Source organism: Momordica charantia (genome assembly GCF_013281855.1).
Source record: "Momordica charantia cultivar OHB3-1 chromosome 6 unlocalized genomic scaffold, Mcharantia_2.0 BLBB01000006.1, whole genome shotgun sequence".
Taxonomy (NCBI): domain Eukaryota; kingdom Viridiplantae; phylum Streptophyta; class Magnoliopsida; order Cucurbitales; family Cucurbitaceae; genus Momordica; species Momordica charantia.
The window spans coordinates 17910145-17927875 of NW_028275164.1; the positions used below are offsets into that span (position 1 = coordinate 17910145).

Below are 17731 nucleotides of genomic sequence, written 5' to 3' on the forward strand. Positions count from 1 at the left end.
AAAGAGAAAATTTACTTAAATTTTAGCTTTAGTTTTGATCTCATTATCTGAGCTTTTTCAAGTCTTGATAATTTCTTTCCTACACAACGGCTTACAAGCCGAACAGTTCAGCTCGGCGGTGTGCTCAACAAAGTTTTTTGGGATAGCTAGGTTCCTACGAGTTGACCATTGCTTTGGATGTTTGTAAAAACACAACTTAGTGTAGGTTTTTTAGCATAGGTCATACCACGTAGGCTTCCTTGGCCCCTATTTGACATAGCTCGGTAGTAGTAGACGACACTAACGAATATAATCAAATATTGCACAAGTCATTGGAGATCGGCTTTCATTAACTAATGAGATTTTACACGTCGAATTACACACGTCTCATTGATAGTAAACTTGCAAATGTTTGGCGTTACATGGGTGGGGGAGTTGTCTCCCGTTGAGGTCGGATAGCATATACGCTCCAGGTCGGAGTATTTCCAAGACTCTGTACGGACCTTCCCAGTTCGGCTCGAGTGCTCCGACATGCTGCATTACCTTCTTGAGCACGAGATCACCAGGCTTGAACATTCTGACTTTCACTCTGGCGTTGTAGTACCGAGCCATACGGTTCTGATATTCTGCTAGTCTGAGCTGGGAGTGAGATCGTTTCTCCTCGAGTAGGTCATGATTCACAAGGAGAGCTTCACTGTTGGTTTATGTGTCGAAATTCTCAACTCAGGGCATCGGCATGCCGACCTCCACAGGGATGACGACCTCCGACCCGAAAGCTAAGCTGTACGGCGTCTCGCCAGTAGATCGGCGGGGTGTAGTTCGGTAGGACCACAACACCTCCGACAGCTCTTCTGCCCACTGACCTTTCAGGGATTCCAGCCTTGTCTTCAGACCACGCTTGATGATCTTGTTGACAGCTTCAACCTGCCCGTTAGACTGCGGATGGGCCGGAGACGAGCTGAGGTGGCGTATGCCGAGCTGTTGACAGAACTGATTAAATCGGGTACTGTCGAACTGTTTTCCATTATCGGTGATGATGGCGTTCGGTATACCGAACCGACATATTACGCTCTTCCATACAAAGCTGACGACCTTCCCTTCGGTAATAGACGCCAGAGGTTCCGCTTCCACCCACTTGGTGAAATAATCTACAGCTACTATGGCGAACTTCAACTGCCCCTTCCCCGTTGGTAGTGGGCCGATCAGATCTATCCCCCACTGAGCGAAAGGCCAAGGGCTTGAGATTGACATCAGCATTTCCGGGGTTGTCTCAAAATGCTCGCGAAGCGTTGGCATTTGTCGCATGTTTTGGCAAACTCCTTGGTGTCGCGTTCAATCGTCGGCCAATAGTAGCCTTGGCGGACGACTTTCGCAGCCATGGACCGAGCCCCTCCATGGTTTCCGCAAACTCCTTCGTGAATCTCGCGCATAATGTACCTCACCTCCTCTAGGTCAAGGCATCGCAGTAATGGTAGGGAATATCCCCTCTTGTAGAGCTTGCCTCCCTACATCGAGTTGTGGGCAGCTTGACGTCGGAGCTTTCTGGCCTGGCTCGGGTCAGCAGGGACTGAGCCACTGACCAGGAGGTTCTTGATCGGGTCTATCCATGTAGGCTGAGCTGACTGGATCTCCATTAGTTCAGGCTGGTCGATGGACGACTCGGCGAGTATTTCAACTGGGATCGTTCTCGGTAGGTCGGTTTCATATGTCGAGGCTAGGTGAGCCAATGCGTCGGTGTTGGAGTTTTCGGACCTCGGCACCTGCGAATCACATAGCCCTCAAACTGGGCGAGGAGCCCCCGGGCTTTGGCCAGATACCTCTCCATACGAGCATTCTTCACTTGGTACTCCTCGGTAACTTGATTGACGATCAGTTGGGAATCGCTGAGAATCAAGAGTCGCTCACGCCCATTCCTCTGGCAACCTTCAGTCCATTTATCAATGCCTCGTACTCGGCTTCATTGTTGGAAGCTCGGAAACTGAACCTGTAACGCCCCAGGAATTTCACCATTTCCAAACAGGGACCGTTACTAAGTCTACCTAAAATTTTCACATAAACAAGAGAAGTACCTTCACAACAATACTAAGCAATAAAGCTACCACGCTTCCGCTGCGCTACTCTAATTTTAACACTCACGAGAGCTTGAACAATTAGAAAAACAACACTAAAGATTTAAGAGAAACTCGCCTCCTATACAGATAAACCATTTAATGCCGACTTCACATTAACCAAACCCGTCCAGAAAACCTTTCCTAACTATAAACCATTCACTAAACGAATATTAACATCTCGAATGGCAATGAAACAAAAACTAATTCAAGTACAATCAACTTAAACAAATGTATTCATAAATATCCTAGGTAGGTTACAATCCCGTAGTTGAGGAAGACAACAAAATTAATGCTCTAAAAAGAACAATGAATCGGCAACCTTACAACATCCTTTAGACAATAAACTAAACAAAAACCAACCACTAACAACTCAACTACAAGATTACGTAGCCACAACTATCCTAACTAAAAGAAATTAATTGCACACAGAATAGCTAATGGTCTTTCCAATCAAGCCTCCTCCTCGCCATCACCATCCCACAAGCTAGCTCGATACCTGCAAACTGGAGGGGAAAAGAGGGATGAGTACAACCACAGTACTCAGTAAGCAGCCCTTATCTGAAGGGTCACGCACAAACAGCATACTTATCAAGGAACAACGTGTCATGCTTATTAAAGAATCAACATACACACATCATGCTCCACCAAATCATGAAACATTCATTGTCATGCTTTTCAACACATTATGCATTCAAACATAGACACATTCTATAAAATTCGGTGACAACCACAACCAGGAACACATTGACTACCAGTACTAACCTCTAGTCTCCCTAACATTCAAGTATCTCAACGCTTATCACAGCTACTTTAGCCTTCCACAGTTAACTCCTTCGAGCAGAGTCGGCCCCTGACCATTTATACCCAGAGCCCCGACCCTACAGCATCGGCCTTCGACCATTTATACCCGAGGCATTGAACTCTGCATCGACCCTCGACCATTTATACCCAAGGCCTCGATGTCTTACAATCTATTGGCCCTTGACCATTTATACCCAAGCCCCAATAGTTCTCCTTTCGAAAGACTCCTCACATCGACCCCCGACCATTTATACCCGAGGCCCCGACGCTCATCTTTATCCAATATTGGCGTATCGACCCCCGACCATTTATACCCGAGGCCTCGATACCCAATTAGTGACGTATCAGCCCCCGACCATTTATACCCGAGGCCCTGACACTCACCCATTCACTTTATAACTTTTATAATCCCACATAACATTTCTAGCCTCCAACCAAGATTTCAGTACTACTTCCCTAACAGCACCAACCACCACAACGCCCATCAACAACATCACCACTAGTATGATTTCAATGCATCTCTCAGCTCACCAACACAATTCAGCATGCTTCCACAACATAAACATCATTCTAATAGCAAAACAATAAACCAAACATGCTTTCACAACATACTAAATCTTAACAACAGCGCCACAGTGAGTTTAGTCATAACAGAGCATAGTCAACAAATTGCAAACGATTGGAGTCCAACACAATTCATCCAAACACTTAATATCCAACGTCCATATTCAATAAGCACTGCTAGATATAATAAAACTCATGAGACACGCCAAACACTTCATACAAATTCAGACAACAAACATTTCCAAAATAAATTCACCTTAACGAACATTCCCTACAATCATACATCATTCTACAACAGATCTCAGCAGTTCAACAATACAAAATTCCCACTATTATCACCGACGGACATTCAACACTAACCAGGCATACAAAACAACATAAACAAGAGTTACACTGCACAACCACGTATCATTACCAATATTAAGCATCATAAAAAACACATCGGCAACCAAATAACAAACATCAACGCACGCACCCGCCCCCGTGCTACTTACTTTGTTATGTCCCAAAATTCTCATAAGAGTCCTACTTGCTACTACGCCATGCCTCATGCATTAACAATCTCATAACAGTCCAATATGCGATACACCAAAATGATCATATGTAAAAGCCAATCAATCTAAAATAGTCCAACATGATCCAACTGCTTCAGCAGGCATCGTTCACAGAAAAAGCACAATCAACCACTTAACCAAAATATAATTGATAAATACCCAGCATACATCAAACACAACCGATTTCTCATAAATATTCAATACGCTTTCGAAACAACAGATTATAGTACCGGTATACATATTTCATCATGGAAACCAATTAGAACATAACAACTATTCAATCATAGTCATCCAAGATTACTTGGCTACAACTTATTCACACAACCACATAATTTTCCCAAGATATATCAACAGTTTTATCAACAATAACGTTTACTAAATGTTAACAATGACAAGCAACATGCAAATATCACACATGGGCACACGAGCAAACAACCATATCATATCAGCACACAACAACCAACTCCTTCAGTAAGAAACTACTTACAACCATTAGCCAATATTCATAAGACACAATTAACTTACATATTAATAAATAATAAGCACCCCGAAAGCATCACACAATTCATACATATTCAATCAACAAACATCCCCCAAGTAAGAACTACTTACTACAAAGTTCTAATGCGCTACCAAGTTCGCCGAAGGGTTCCTAAATCCAAAAGCAAACCAAACTTGATTAGAAATCATGTTAGAAACACTTAGTTTGCCTCGAAAGTAAATTTAGATGACCCGTTACCTACTATCTCACCATAAAACCTCTTGGGTTTGAAATGGGTAGACGCCGAGGAGGCTTGAGCTGCCGAATCCGGGTTCGAGAAGCTTCGAGCTTGCTGGTTTGATACCGAAAAGTAATGGGTAACTTAAATCTAGCTTCGAACAAGGATGGGTATCACGAATCGAGCTCCAATTTGGTATGGGTAAATGCCAAAATGCGTCGGAATACTTTTGCTCGCTTTGGAATCACAAAACGGGTCACCGAAGCGTTGATTCACGTGCTGGTTGCGGGTTCGTGGAGTGTGTCGGCCGGTCGTGGAGGGTCGTCGGAGAGCCATCGTGCCGTGGGTCGTGCGATTGTGGAGGAGACGTCACACTGCTGCAAATTCGCGATGATGCACCGCCAATCGACGTCGGAGTTGCTGTCTGCTCGAGCCGCCGACGAGGGAAAACGCCATTGTTGCACGTCGCACGTTGCACGGAGAGTCACCGAAGAGCTGCATGGAGTTAGGCCGCCGCCGTGTTCTGCTTCGCCGGAGAAGAAATCCCACGGGGTCTGGCGGCTGATTTGGGGAAGAAGAGGAAGAAGAAATCGGGGGGGGGGGGGGGGGGGGGGGGCGCGGCTACAAGGAAAAGGGAGGAAGAAGAGGGAAAGAGAGGGCCAACTAGGGTTTTCTTTTGTTTATTTTATTTATTTTGCATTTAAACCAAAAAGCCCACAATCCTAATTTTTTTTTTTTTTTTTTAAGAATCCTCTTAATTAGTTTTAAAAAATGAAAAGCCCAACTCCCAACTCTAATGGAAAGCCCATGGGCTAGAGGAAACTAGAATTCTATTTTCAAATAGTTCTAACGGCCCAAAACAAGAAACCCGAAATATAATAGTTAACTTAAACTCTAATAGCCAAGAATAATAATTCAAAGAAGAGTAGAATTTACGAAGGAAAATCCTAAAACCCCTGAATTTAAGATTTAACTAAAAAATCTCCTACACAGGTCGAGAACTTAAATTATCTTAATCCAATGAAATTAAACTTAATTCTAATTTAGTCAAAAATTAGAATTTCAAAGTTAGAAGATCCAAGAATTAAAGTTATCAACTTAGGGAAAAATCCAAAGACATTATTTATCTCTTAAAATAAACGAGTCAGAGAACGCGGGGCGTTACAAAATCGGAGTGCGTACTAGAACCGAAGACCACCGGGGCTGAGGAGCAGCATGCCTGCCCCGCAACCTTTCTCATTGGATGAACCATTCACGTAGAGTGTCCACTGGTCACGGACATTGCTCCCTTGCCTGGGTGGGGTCAGCTCAGCGACGAAGTCTGTGGTTGCCTGACCTTTCAATGTCGTTCTGGGCTCGAAGGCAATGTCGTGCTCACTAAGCTCTAAGGTCCACTTCATCAGCCGACCTGACGTTTCGGGCTTGTAGAAAATCTGCCTTAAGGGGAAGTTTGTCGGAACGATTATCTTATGTGCCTGGAAATATGGTTGTAGTCGACGCGTCGAGGTTATCAAGGCTAGAGCTAGCTTCTCAACATAGGGGTAACGAGCCTCGGCCTCGGTCAACGATTTGCTTGTGTAATAAACAGGGCTCTGTCGCCCTTCTGCCTCCCTGATAAGTACTGAGCTCACTGAATTTTCCGACACAGCCAAGTACAAGTAGAGAACGTCGCCAGGCACCGGCTTGGACAACAACGGAGCCGAGCTGAGGTACTGCTTCAACTGCTGGAGTGTTGTTTCGCAATCGTCGGTCCATTCGAACCGCCCCTTTTTCCTTAGCGTTTGGAAGAAGGGGTGTCACTTGTCAGTGGAGCGAGATATGAAGCAATTCAGGGCTGCCAGACGGCCATTCAACCTCTGTAGCTGCTTAATATTCCTCGGTGCCTCCATCTTGAGGACTGCTCTTATCTTGTCCGGATTTGCTTCAATTCCGCGTTCGTGGACCATGAACCCGAGGAACTTTCCTGACGATACCCCAAAGGCGCACTTGCTCGAGTTGAGCTTCATCTGATACTTCCGAAGTACGCTGAAGGCCTCTGCCAGGTTGGCCAAATGTGAGCTCGTCTGCTTGCTCTTCACCAACATGTCGTCCACGTACACCTCCATGTTGCGCCCGATTTGTCTAGCGAACATCATGTTGACCATCCGCTGATAGGTCGCCTTGGCATTCTTCAGACCGAAAGGCATGACGTTGTAGCAATACAGCCCTTGGTCGGTAACAAAGGCAGTGGGCTCTTGGTCGGCCGCGTGCATCCGAATCTGATTGTACCCGGAGTAAGCATCCATGAAAGAGAGTAGCTCATGCCCTGTCGTTGCGTCGACGAGCTGATCTATCTGAGGTAGGGGAAAACTGTCTTTCGGACACGCCTTATTGAGGCTCGTAAAGTCAATACAGACACGCCACTTACCATTAGATTTTTAACTAAAACAACATTAGACAGCCACGCAGGGTAATGAACTTCTCTTATGAATTTAGCTCGTAGCAACTGTTCCACCTCTTTACAAATTACATTGCTCCGCTCGGCGTCGACAGGTCGACGCTTTTGCCTCACAAGTCTATAGCTAGGATCTATATTAAGCCTATGTACCATGATACTTGGATCTATGCCTGACATGTCGTCGTGGGACCAGGCGAACACGTCAGCATTTGCTTTCAGAAAATCGACGAGCTCTTCTTTTACCTCGGCCCCAATCTGCTGCCGACACTAACCTACTTTTCTGGCCCCAGTAGGGGAACAAGTTCTAGTTCTTCAGCTGGGGTACCGCAGCTCGGCTCTGGTTCGTCGGTACGTGGCCCCGTCACGTCTGTGACCACTGCACAAGTGGTTGTTCCCTTCATTGCGGCTGCGTAGCATTCTCTGGACGTTTTTTGCTCACCCCAGAATGTCGCAATTCCCGCCGAGGTGGGGTACTTCAAGACCTGGTGGTAAGTGGATGGAACTACTCTGAGATCATGAATCAAGGGTCGACCGATTATGGCGTTGTACGCAGAGCTTCGATCTATCACAACAAATTCTGCAACCTTAGTTACTTGTTGATCTCCCTCGCTGATGGTAACAGGGAGCGAGACACATCCCTCCGCGCTGACTGACTCCCCTGCGAAACCGACAAAAGGCGTCGGGCTGAGCTTCAAGTGCTTCCTCTCCCACCCCAGGAGCGTGTAGGTCGAGAATGACAAGATATTGGCCGACCCTCCACCGTCGATAAGAACTCTTCTCACCTTCACGTGATCTATGAGTGGGGCGATCACTAGGGCGTCATTATGGGGCATGTGCACTTCTTCGCTATCTTGGTCATCGAATAAGATCGGCACTGCGGGCTCCCTCGGAAACGAGGTGCAGACTTCGTGCGCGACTTCCCGGGCCAGGGCTTTCCTCTTCTACCGAGACTGCCCGCCACTCGGACCCCCATGGATGGTGTTTATAACGGCGGGACGATCTTCCTTCCGTCCTGGCGGCGGCGACTTCTCTCGCTTCTCCTCCCGAGCCGACCTCTCTGGCTCAGCCCTTTCACGTCCGCCGACGTATTTTTTCAGATAACCCCTCCGGATCAGATCCTCGACCTGCTCCTTCAGGTGGAAACAACATGAAGTGTCGTGGCCGTGATCCTTGTGGAATCGGCAGTAGAGTCGCTTGTCTCGCTTCCCTGGAGGCGGCGAAGCTTTTCTGGGGCTGCAAAAAGTGCCTTCAGGTCGGTATCTTCAGCTGTCGCGTAGATCTCCGCGATTGAGGCGTTCAGCAGAGTGAACCTATCAACCTTCAGCCCCCGACGGTCTGAAGGGGCTCTCTCATCGCGGCGGCCTCTGTTCTTGTTGTCGTCGGCCCGCCGAGACGAGCTCCGATCATCAACACGTTGCTTCTTGGGAGGAGGGGACTTCCGGTCCCGATCTTTACCGCAGTTGCTCCGCTTGGCTCCGTTGGCCTTCCACAATTCCAGGCCATCAATTTACTGCCGAGCTCGGGCGAGCATTTTGTTCAGCGAGGTCGGCGGACGACTTCCGAACTCGATCGTCAGGTTTCTGTCATTTAACCCCGTTGTGAAGTACATCATGGCGATGTCGTCGGTGCAACTTACCACCTTGACATGCTCATCCATGAACCGAGCGATGTACTCCGTCAGAGACTCAGCGTCTAGTTGCTTCACTGTCCCGAGGTGAGAGGGCGGCAACTTCAACAACTACCGAGCCGAGAACTGGTTGATGAACAACCTTCTCAACTATTGATAACTGTCGATGGATCGGGGCTTCAACTGTCGGTACCACAACCTTGCCGAGCCTTCCAAAGCTATTTGAAATGCTCGGCACTTCATGACGTCGCTCGTGGCCAGGAAATCCATCTTCCCCTCGAACACCTCCACGTAAGAGATCGAATCTCCAGACCCGTCGTAGAAGCTCATGACTGGAGCTTTGAACCTCGGCGGGATAGGTGCATCCAGGATTGCTTGGGAGAAAGGCGGCTCTTCTTGCTCGGCCACGCGATGCGGATCTACAGGCCTGCACTGCCGCTTGAGATCTTCTATCTCTTTCTGAAATTGGTCTCGGAGGAGGTCCACTTCGGACCGAAATGAATGATCACCCTGGGAGGACCTCTCTCGATCATCGACCTCCGAGCTTCCCTCCTCGTCGTCAATCCGGTACTCCCGATCTTCGGGTGCCACCCCCCGTCGTCTTGGTGGCCCCTCACCCCGGCCCTGACGGGCGTTGTAGCTACCGAATGACGCTAGGGGAGTCCAAATTGGTCGGACCCTCGGGTGTTGGTCCTCCACCTGGTTGTTCTATTGAAGGTGGTCATATACCTGTGCTCCCTGGGCACCGCCTGTCCCCACTCGTCGTGGCCTTCGTGAGGGTGCTCCAGCTCGGGCTTCCCTGAAAGGTCGGAACTGATACTCCGTTCTCTGGGTTGGATGCATCAGCCCTTTTCCTCAGATGGGATCCCTGGAGATGGAAGAGCCGGACAGTCCGCTACCTCTCTCGACCGCTTCGAACCTCGCCTTGACTTCTGTAAGCTCGGCGATCACGTTAGCTACCTTGACGGGGTCCACGCCCGCGTCGGTACTTGCCCCGGAGCGCGCACCTGTGTTCCCCCAACCACGGAGACGAGGTGCACGGAGCGGCAACCCGTTCCTCTGAGGCTGTAGTGGTGGAAACTGATCTGAGGTGAGATGGAAGTCCTGGACTGTTATGGGATCGGATGTGGCCGGCCGACCTCCATTTTCCTTGACCACCCCCATCTGTGGTCGTCGCTCGATGACAGGAGTCCCGGCCACCTGAGAGTATGTGAGTCGAGGATGGGCACGGGAAGTGGCAGCATCCCTCATCGGTGAACGAATTGGTGAAAGTCGAGACCGTGACTGCTAAGAGCGGGTCTGGGCCATTGGCTTAAATTGCAAAAGGTGAGACTGACTTCTAGATGTGTCGTTCCCACCGACGGCGCCAGATGTTTGAGCTCGAAATTGATGAGCTCAGATGTAACGTAGATCGGAACGTTCGGGATGAACTACGGCCAGTTGCCCAACACCTCCCCAGAACACTCTTGAGACCTGCAAAACAAAGTTAGCACTCCTACGAGCAAGTCAGTTATAGTCCAAGCTAACTTGCCGAGTCTATTTAGTATTGCCTACTTTGCATTTAAGGCTAAGGTTTCTATTTATAGAAACTGGGCCCGACAGGAACTCTGATACACCCTAAAAATACGGCGTGTTGTCGGGTTTGAAAGAAACACGTTTACGGACTCTTAAGATTGTTCAGGTCGGCTCGCCCTTTCAGATCGGCCCGTGACCGCCGACCTGAACAATCTTAGGAAAAATTCTAATCTCATCCACACGTCAGTTCGACTTACCTCTTTGATCGCAACACGTGGCAGGTCCAAATTCGCCTCCAACACAACCAAAGTTCTTTAATTAAAAATAATTATTAATTTAACAGATAATTAAAAATAATTATTAACTTTAACAGATAAATAGACCTTTTAGATTAAAACACAGAATCTTTTTTTGGATAATAGAAAATATTTTTTTTTTAAACATTATCCTAATTATTCCTTGATATTCTTACAAATATAACATTTTAAAAATCTAATTGTAAATCTAATATATTTTTTTAAACTAAATAAAGTAATGGGCATACTGAAAAAACAATGGCAATCATTACGGTTATTTATTTATTATTATTATTTTTTTGCACAAACATCATTTGTTAACATAAATCGATAATTAATTTAAATATTTATGAACTGTAATCATAAGAATTAGTAATTACCGATCGTATTTTAGATTTTAGATTCATGATTATTTTATCGAAAGGATATTTTTGTAATATTTATCTTTTTGTTCTGTAATTTAGTGACCACAGTTATAAAGTAATTATACTTTTTAAAGTGAATTTATATTTTTCTCAATATTAATGTCGCATAGGGATCTTTTATGAAAGCTCAAGATCCTTGTGCAAGTTCCACTTTAATTCAAAATGAATCACAAGCCAGTGCCTCACAGTTGCCATATCAATCCCCTTCAAAAGGTTTGCACTTCAGCATTATTATCTACATTTTTATTTTTTATTTTTTTAATTTAAAATATTATATCAATTGCTATAGTTATAAGAGTTTTTATTGGAAGAGTTAGAGATACTTTAACCACAAAACAATGTTAGTATTTTTACAAAATTGAATCAAAGTATTAATAATACAACAAACAAACACATTTAATAAGTCATTATAATAAATAAAAGAATTCTAATTAGTTAATTTAAGTACTGAATCATGAATGCCCCTCTTTCATAAGCATCCGAAACATTTCAGATAAAAAATCCTTGGGATATTTTTCTTGAGTTATCAATTAACATAATAAAATGAACACCAAGAATTAAAAATACCAAGAAAAAAACAGCAATACTGTTCTTAAGTTCAGTAATTGTAGGTGGGAATCCAATCATCACGTTTTGAATAATAATGTGTTTTGTCCAACCGACATGCTCAAATCCTTTAAATTGTCTTAGATGAATTAAATTAAACCAAAACAGATAGAAGCCACTACTTAACAGTGACAATTTCTTTTTTTTTAAATACCAGCAATTTGGACTATTTTTATCTTGGTTTCAATCCCATTCTGGTTCCTAAATTTTTATATCTATTTTAGTTTAATAGTTAAGCTTTCAAACATTTTATTTTAATCCTTGAATTTTATTTAAAGGATGGCTTTAATCCTAACCTGTTTAATAAAAGCTTAACAATAAGTGTCTTTGTTTATTTTAATAGTTAAGATTTTAGCATATATTTCTTTTTTTTGTTATAATAATCAATCAAATTAACTAACAATAATGATTAAGATAATTTTTTTTTGTGTTAAGTTTGGAAAGTCAAACAAGATAATTAAAAGTTTTGACACTAAAATAACATATTAGAAGATTTAAGGACCATATCGCTTGTTTAAAAACTAAAAAAATAAAAAAAATAAAAAAATAAAAAAATAAAAAAAACTGCTGAAGACATGAAAGTTTTGATGTCAAAATCCTTTTTCTTTTGGGAGAGATTCAACCTTTATATTTATATTTTTACTTGATATCCGTGTGTCCAAATCAGTTTGTACGTACCTTGACTAATCACGGACCAACCGTGTGACCCTACTACATTTGGTTGATAAGGTAACTCGTAGCATATTAAATCTTAGATTAGTGGTCACCATGGTTTGCCTCATTCCCTCTAAGTCATTTGCTATTTACATTGGCCTTATGGATCACTAACTATCCCATGATGGTTTACAACACTAAAATGTACTTTTTGAACATTCCACTAATTATTGCCTCTGAAACTTAACATCAACAGTCCCAGCTAGTTTTAGAACAATAATCTCCCATGGTAAGGTTGCAAAGCTATTTATTTTCAGTTCAGGAGGTTAGAACAGATTATGGTCACAAGATAATGACATTAATGAACCTCTAGGAATTTCTTGCTCACCTTCTGTGCAAAGAAAGGCTGGGATTCTGGTCAACTCAGAAAACGTATCATCATCCAGAGAGCAGACCGACGAAGAAGATGATGTTGAAGGAGAAAATGATATGAATGATCAAACAGATCCTGCATATGCTAAACGTGTCAGGAGGTAACAACTATAACATTGTGGGCTTTGTTACCCTATAATTATAAATTTAGTTTCCGACTTTGATAGTGTGTCTATTTAATCTGTAAACTTTAAAATGTTTGTATAAGTCTTGAAAAATAGAATTGTCATTGATGTAGTCCCTGCTACTAACCTTGCAAACTAAACGATGTGAGATATCAAATGGACACATGATTGCAACATTGTGCCAAATTGGCCGGTCAATACTTGTCAAATAAACAAGTCACGTCGTCATTTGTGCACAGTGTTATTATCAAGGACCATATAAGATTATAATTTAGAGTTCGGGCCGTAATTGAGGTTTTTTAAAGTTTAAACAGAATTTCTAATTTAATCTAATATTCTTCAGAAAAATTATTGTGCAGATACTAACACAATTGTTTTCATCAGAATGCTTTCGAATAGAGAATCAGCTAGACGCTCAAGAAAGAGAAAGCAAGCACATTTGACAGAGCTTGAGACACAGGTGAACTTCTAACCTATCTTTGTCTCAGCATATATATCTTTTCTGTTGTCTACCTAAACATCTAGTAATTTTTTTTTAATTTTTTTTTTGATAATCGGGAGTCAAAGCTTGGCTTCCCTATACTTAGGGGCGCGCACGCCCTGTTATCTACCAGATATAGAGTAAACTAGACATTATTCATTATTGATAGGTTGCTGAATTAAGAGTTGAAAATTCTGCACTACTGAAGCGTTTCAGTGATATAAGCCAAAAGTACAGTGAGGCAGCAGTTAACAATAGAGTTCTGAAAGCTGACCTTGAAACTTTGAGAGCAAAGGTAAGTGACTTGAATGATTTTTGATTTGCAGACAGTTGAGAAAGCAATATAGAGCCTCATCTTCTTTTGATCTCTCTTGATATGACAATGACTATGGTGACGTTTCCAGGTACAGATGGCTGAGGAAACCGTAAAGCGAATTACGGGTACAAAACTTATGTTCTACGCTATGTCGGAAGCTTCCTCAATTAGCATGCAATCCTCCTTTGATGGAAGCCCCTCAGAGATATCAACAGATGTACCTAACAATCATATTGCCGACATTTCTTCTTCAAATATTCAGCAGAGTTCTCCAGCAACAACAATGGTGTCTCCGAACAAGTCGGCAAGAACAGCTTCCTTGTCGCGAGTGGCAAGATTGGAGCATCTTCAGAAACGAATCCGTGGAAGTTCAAGCTCCTGTGATCCATCAGAAAAGGGAGATCAACAATAACAGTGTTGTTCTTGTTTCAAGTGTATGGAAGAGGTCTTGTCCTATTCTTTAAATGAACAGCTTTCAAATTTCAGTAAATTTGAGATGGTTTTGAGAATAGTGAAATACTTTTTCTGTTAAAGCCTAAGAAGCACGGACACGGATACAGGACACGGACACAGACACGATAGGACACGGCGATACGTCAATTCCTAAAAAATTAGGACACGGACATGTTGGGGATACGTTTATTTTTTTAATATTTTTTAGGATATATGTAAATTTAACACAAAAAATGCTAAATACACTGAAATGCATAAATATGAAGTCAATTACATCCTTCAACAAAAGTTAAAAAACAAAGTTCCAAAAGACCAATATAGTAACAAAACAAAGAAGGGAGGTAAAAGAGGATTGTTTTTATTAGAGTTTACCTAAGAAAAATGAAAAACAGAGGCAGGAAACAGAGACGGAGGAGTTTACCTAAGGGAAAAAAAAAAGAAAAACAGAGGCAAGGGCGTCGGTGGTGGCAATAAGGGCGGGCGGCGGCAAAGAACGCGTGCAAGTGGCGTCGGCTTCGTGGGGGAGGGGTGGTGGTGGGTGGGTATTAGGTTTTTATCATTTATTTGTTTTTTTTTTTAAATTACTCATGGGCATTGGGCCTTTTTATTTGGGCCCAGAAAACCTCCAAGGCCGTGTCCAGGCCGTGTCCCAGCCGTGTCCCAGCTGTGTCTGATTTTAAAAAAAATCAGACACGCGTTTTGGCGTGTCTGACACGTGTCCGGGCGTATCCGTGTCGGACACGTGTCCGACACAGATACTTCGCCCAAAAATAAGTGTCCGTGTTTCCTAGGTTAAAGCTCTAGTTAATTCCTTCTTCCACAAACAACTTAAACTATTTTAAGTATTTTTAGAATTTTTAAAGTTGCTTTTGACCACCAAACCAAACAGCCTATAAAATTAAAAAAATGTTTTTAATTAACTAAAAATATTTTTCACTATTTCAAAAGTCATAACAAACTTCAATATAGTTTTTTTTCATAACGATTTTATTTTTAGTTTTCCATTGGTTAAAATGAAGTATATAATATCTAATTATGGCACTAGTTTTTTTTTATTTATTTATCCTATCTCTTCTTAGAAAAACTTTTGAAATCTTAACCAAACTATAAAAAATAAAAAAAACAAAAGTCAGGTTTGTGAAACAACTTTGTTAAAGCTTTTGAATTTTGACTATGATGATTGCAAAAGAAAGCTGAATATAAGTAAATTAGCATAAATTTTAAAAACAGAAAACTCAAAACAAAGACATTACCAAACATTATTAACAGCTTTCCAAAAGTGAAACTAATTGTGTAATACCTATAAACCCTCCAATCCTCGAGGACCAGTAGTTTGAAGTGAACTATACCCCGGCTTGTTTTCAATCCCTTTGATCCTCATCTCCTCCCTTACAGCCTCCACATCCCCCCACTTTTGTGCAGAAGCATAAACATTTGACAAAGCTACAAAGTCCTCACTACTTCCAACACACCACTCCTCAAAACCATGCCTTCCTCTCTGTCTCTCCACAAGGAGCTTACCCACCTTCTCTCCCATCTCAACATCACCATGACTCATACAGGAACTCAGCAAACTCCTCCATAGAACAGCATCAGGCTCCATTGGCATCCCCATTATCAACTCATATGCTTCTTTCAAGTGCCCAGAACGCCCAAGAAGGTCCACAATGCAACCATAGTGCTGCATATGAGGCACAGCCCCAAATTTCCTCTCCATGACACGAAACAAATGGAGCCCCTCTTCAACTAGGCCCCCATGGCAGCAAGCAGAAAGCAGGCTGGTGAATGTTACTGCATTCGGTTTCACACCGTGAGCTTCCATCGAATCCAAGAGCAACAATGATTCTTTCCCCTTCCCATGAACCGCCAGTCCGGTCGCCATTGCTGTCCAGGTTAAGACGTTCCTCTGCTTCATTTGCTTAAAAACTGATGAAGCACTGTGAAGACACCCGCATTTAGAGTACATATCAACCAGACCTGTGCCTACAAACACATCACTTTCAGGGGAATGAATTGTTTTCTCTATATATGCATGAACAGAAGCTCCTGTTTCAACCACACCCAGTTGAGATACAGCAGAAAGAAGGCAGACCATTGTAGTATCCGTCGGTTTCACCTCAGAATTTGAATCAACCAACATGACCAGAAACAATTCCAACGCATTTCGAGCATATTTCTCAGCAACCCTTTCACTTTGTGAGCAGTATCCAGCAATCATCGCATTCCAGGTGACGCTATTTCTGACAGACATTTCATCGAACACCTTTCGTGCACTGCTCACATCTTTGTTACTCGCATAAAAATGTATTGCCGTAGTCTGAACCCAAATGTTTGAAATAACCCCACGTTTGAAAATCTGAGTATGAATTTGCTTACCGATCATTAACGCTGCCAACGATGGGGCTCGCGCGGCAGCTCCAAGCACGAAAATGAAAGTGAAATCGTCGAATTCCAAGTCGCCGGTGGAGGCCCACTTGGCGAAAACGGGGATGGAATGTTGAGGAGGGCTGGATCTTATGAAAGTGTTTAAGAGGAAAAGATTTGGGCGATGGTGCTTGAAAATCAAATGGGCGTGGGCGGTGGCTTGGGGGGAAGATTTGTCGCAGAATTGGGCGATTAGTTTGGCGAAAGGGGAGGGGGATTTGAAACCATTGGTAATCAATTGGGCGTGAATTTGTTTGAGTTGAAGGGAAGAGTTTGGTGTGTTATTTAGGTGGTGGATGCACCTCAGTCTTGGAGCAAGGTGCATCTGAAGGTTGAACTCGAATCGATTGTTGGTGCTTCAAACCAAAACATTTATCATTTTTAAATGAAACTATTATAGTGATTATATTTCTTACCCCTTTCTTAGAGAATTTAGAGTAGGTGTTTCTATTTGTCATTCTCATCCAGAAATGGACAAATAATCTTATAATTATAAATATACATTTAATTTTTCCAGCTGTCTTTGATTTTGAGTATTTTATCCTTTCTGTTTAGTTATTTATTTTTAAAATAAAAATATTCCGACTATCTCTCCTACATTCTAACTCATTTGTTTCTTTTTTTTTTTATTGCAAATTATATCTCCTTGATTCTAGATCTTTTCCAACATTACATTTTCTGGTCAAGTCGAGCAAATCCTTAAGAAGACAATGCACTAAGGAAGACGATTGGAGACGAGTCGACGAATGGTAAGAGAGGAGACTGAAGGGATGAAGCAAGAGAGAAAGAAATCTAGGAAGATGGATCTGGTTAGGTGATGCGGTGAATGGATGTTGGATCGACCTAAGCTATAACTAGTTCTAAGAGGGCCTCATATTTTTCATATTGTATATAATATATATACTATAATATTGTTATGTATTTATTTTAATTTTTAATTATAAATGAAATTTAAAATATAAAATAATATATTTTTCATACCTTTTTTCTTATAATATTGAAAATACAAACTATTAATACCTATAATTCTCTTGAAAATAAAAAGTTCAAAATCAACCCTACTACAATTTTAGGTTTTTGTGATGCTCATGAATAGTAAATATACTGTTCAAATTTTAATAAAAACGTCACGAAAGGTAAAAACGTGTTTTTCGAGGAAAAAAACAGAGATTTCCGAATTTGTGGTCTTCCATGACGTTTTTTAACCGTCAC

General features: G+C 42.6%; 2 protein-coding genes, 1 long non-coding RNA gene and 1 pseudogene across 3 annotated transcripts; 2 read left to right on the top strand and 2 right to left on the bottom strand.

Moving 5' to 3' along the window:
- Positions 1 to 2358: 2358 nt before the first annotated feature.
- Positions 2359 to 5339, bottom strand: LOC148210828 (uncharacterized). The gene is made up of 2 exons (XR_015791431.1): positions 4622 to 5339; positions 2359 to 2593 (listed from the first exon to the last, which is right to left on the bottom strand). It is a non-coding gene; the product is annotated as an uncharacterized LOC148210828 (long non-coding RNA).
- A 7133-nt stretch (positions 5340 to 12472) lies between these two features.
- On the top strand, positions 12473 to 13645 carry LOC111025617 (light-inducible protein CPRF2-like). Its single transcript, XM_088125207.1, has 4 exons — positions 12473 to 12492; positions 12624 to 12821; positions 13230 to 13305; positions 13496 to 13645. Exons 1-4 carry the CDS (start codon positions 12473 to 12475, stop codon positions 13643 to 13645), a joined length of 444 nt encoding a protein of 147 aa, XP_087981333.1.
- Positions 12494 to 16898, bottom strand: MEF20 (mitochondrial editing factor 20). Its single transcript, XM_022303510.2, has 3 exons — positions 15396 to 16898; positions 13601 to 14020; positions 12494 to 12796 (listed from the first exon to the last, which is right to left on the bottom strand). Exon 1 carries the CDS (start codon positions 16842 to 16844, stop codon positions 15396 to 15398), a length of 1449 nt encoding a protein of 482 aa, XP_022159202.1. The 5' UTR covers positions 16845 to 16898; the 3' UTR covers positions 12494 to 12796; positions 13601 to 14020.
- On the top strand, positions 13737 to 14054 carry LOC148210829 (light-inducible protein CPRF2 pseudogene; annotated as a pseudogene).
- Positions 16899 to 17731: the final 833 nt, after the last annotated feature.

Bases quoted from the DNA above. Each gene is read 5' to 3' on its own strand.
- LOC111025617 (XM_088125207.1), top strand. From the start codon at position 12,473: ATGGTTTACAACACTAAAAT. The intron at 12,822-13,229 runs GTAACAACTATA...TGTTTTCATCAG, and splicing joins TATGCTAAACGTGTCAGGAG to AATGCTTTCGAATAGAGAAT. The intron at 13,306-13,495 runs GTGAACTTCTAA...CATTATTGATAG, and splicing joins TGACAGAGCTTGAGACACAG to GTTGCTGAATTAAGAGTTGA.
- MEF20 (XM_022303510.2), bottom strand. From the start codon at position 16,844: ATGCACCTTGCTCCAAGACTGAGGTGCATCCACCACCTAAATAACACA.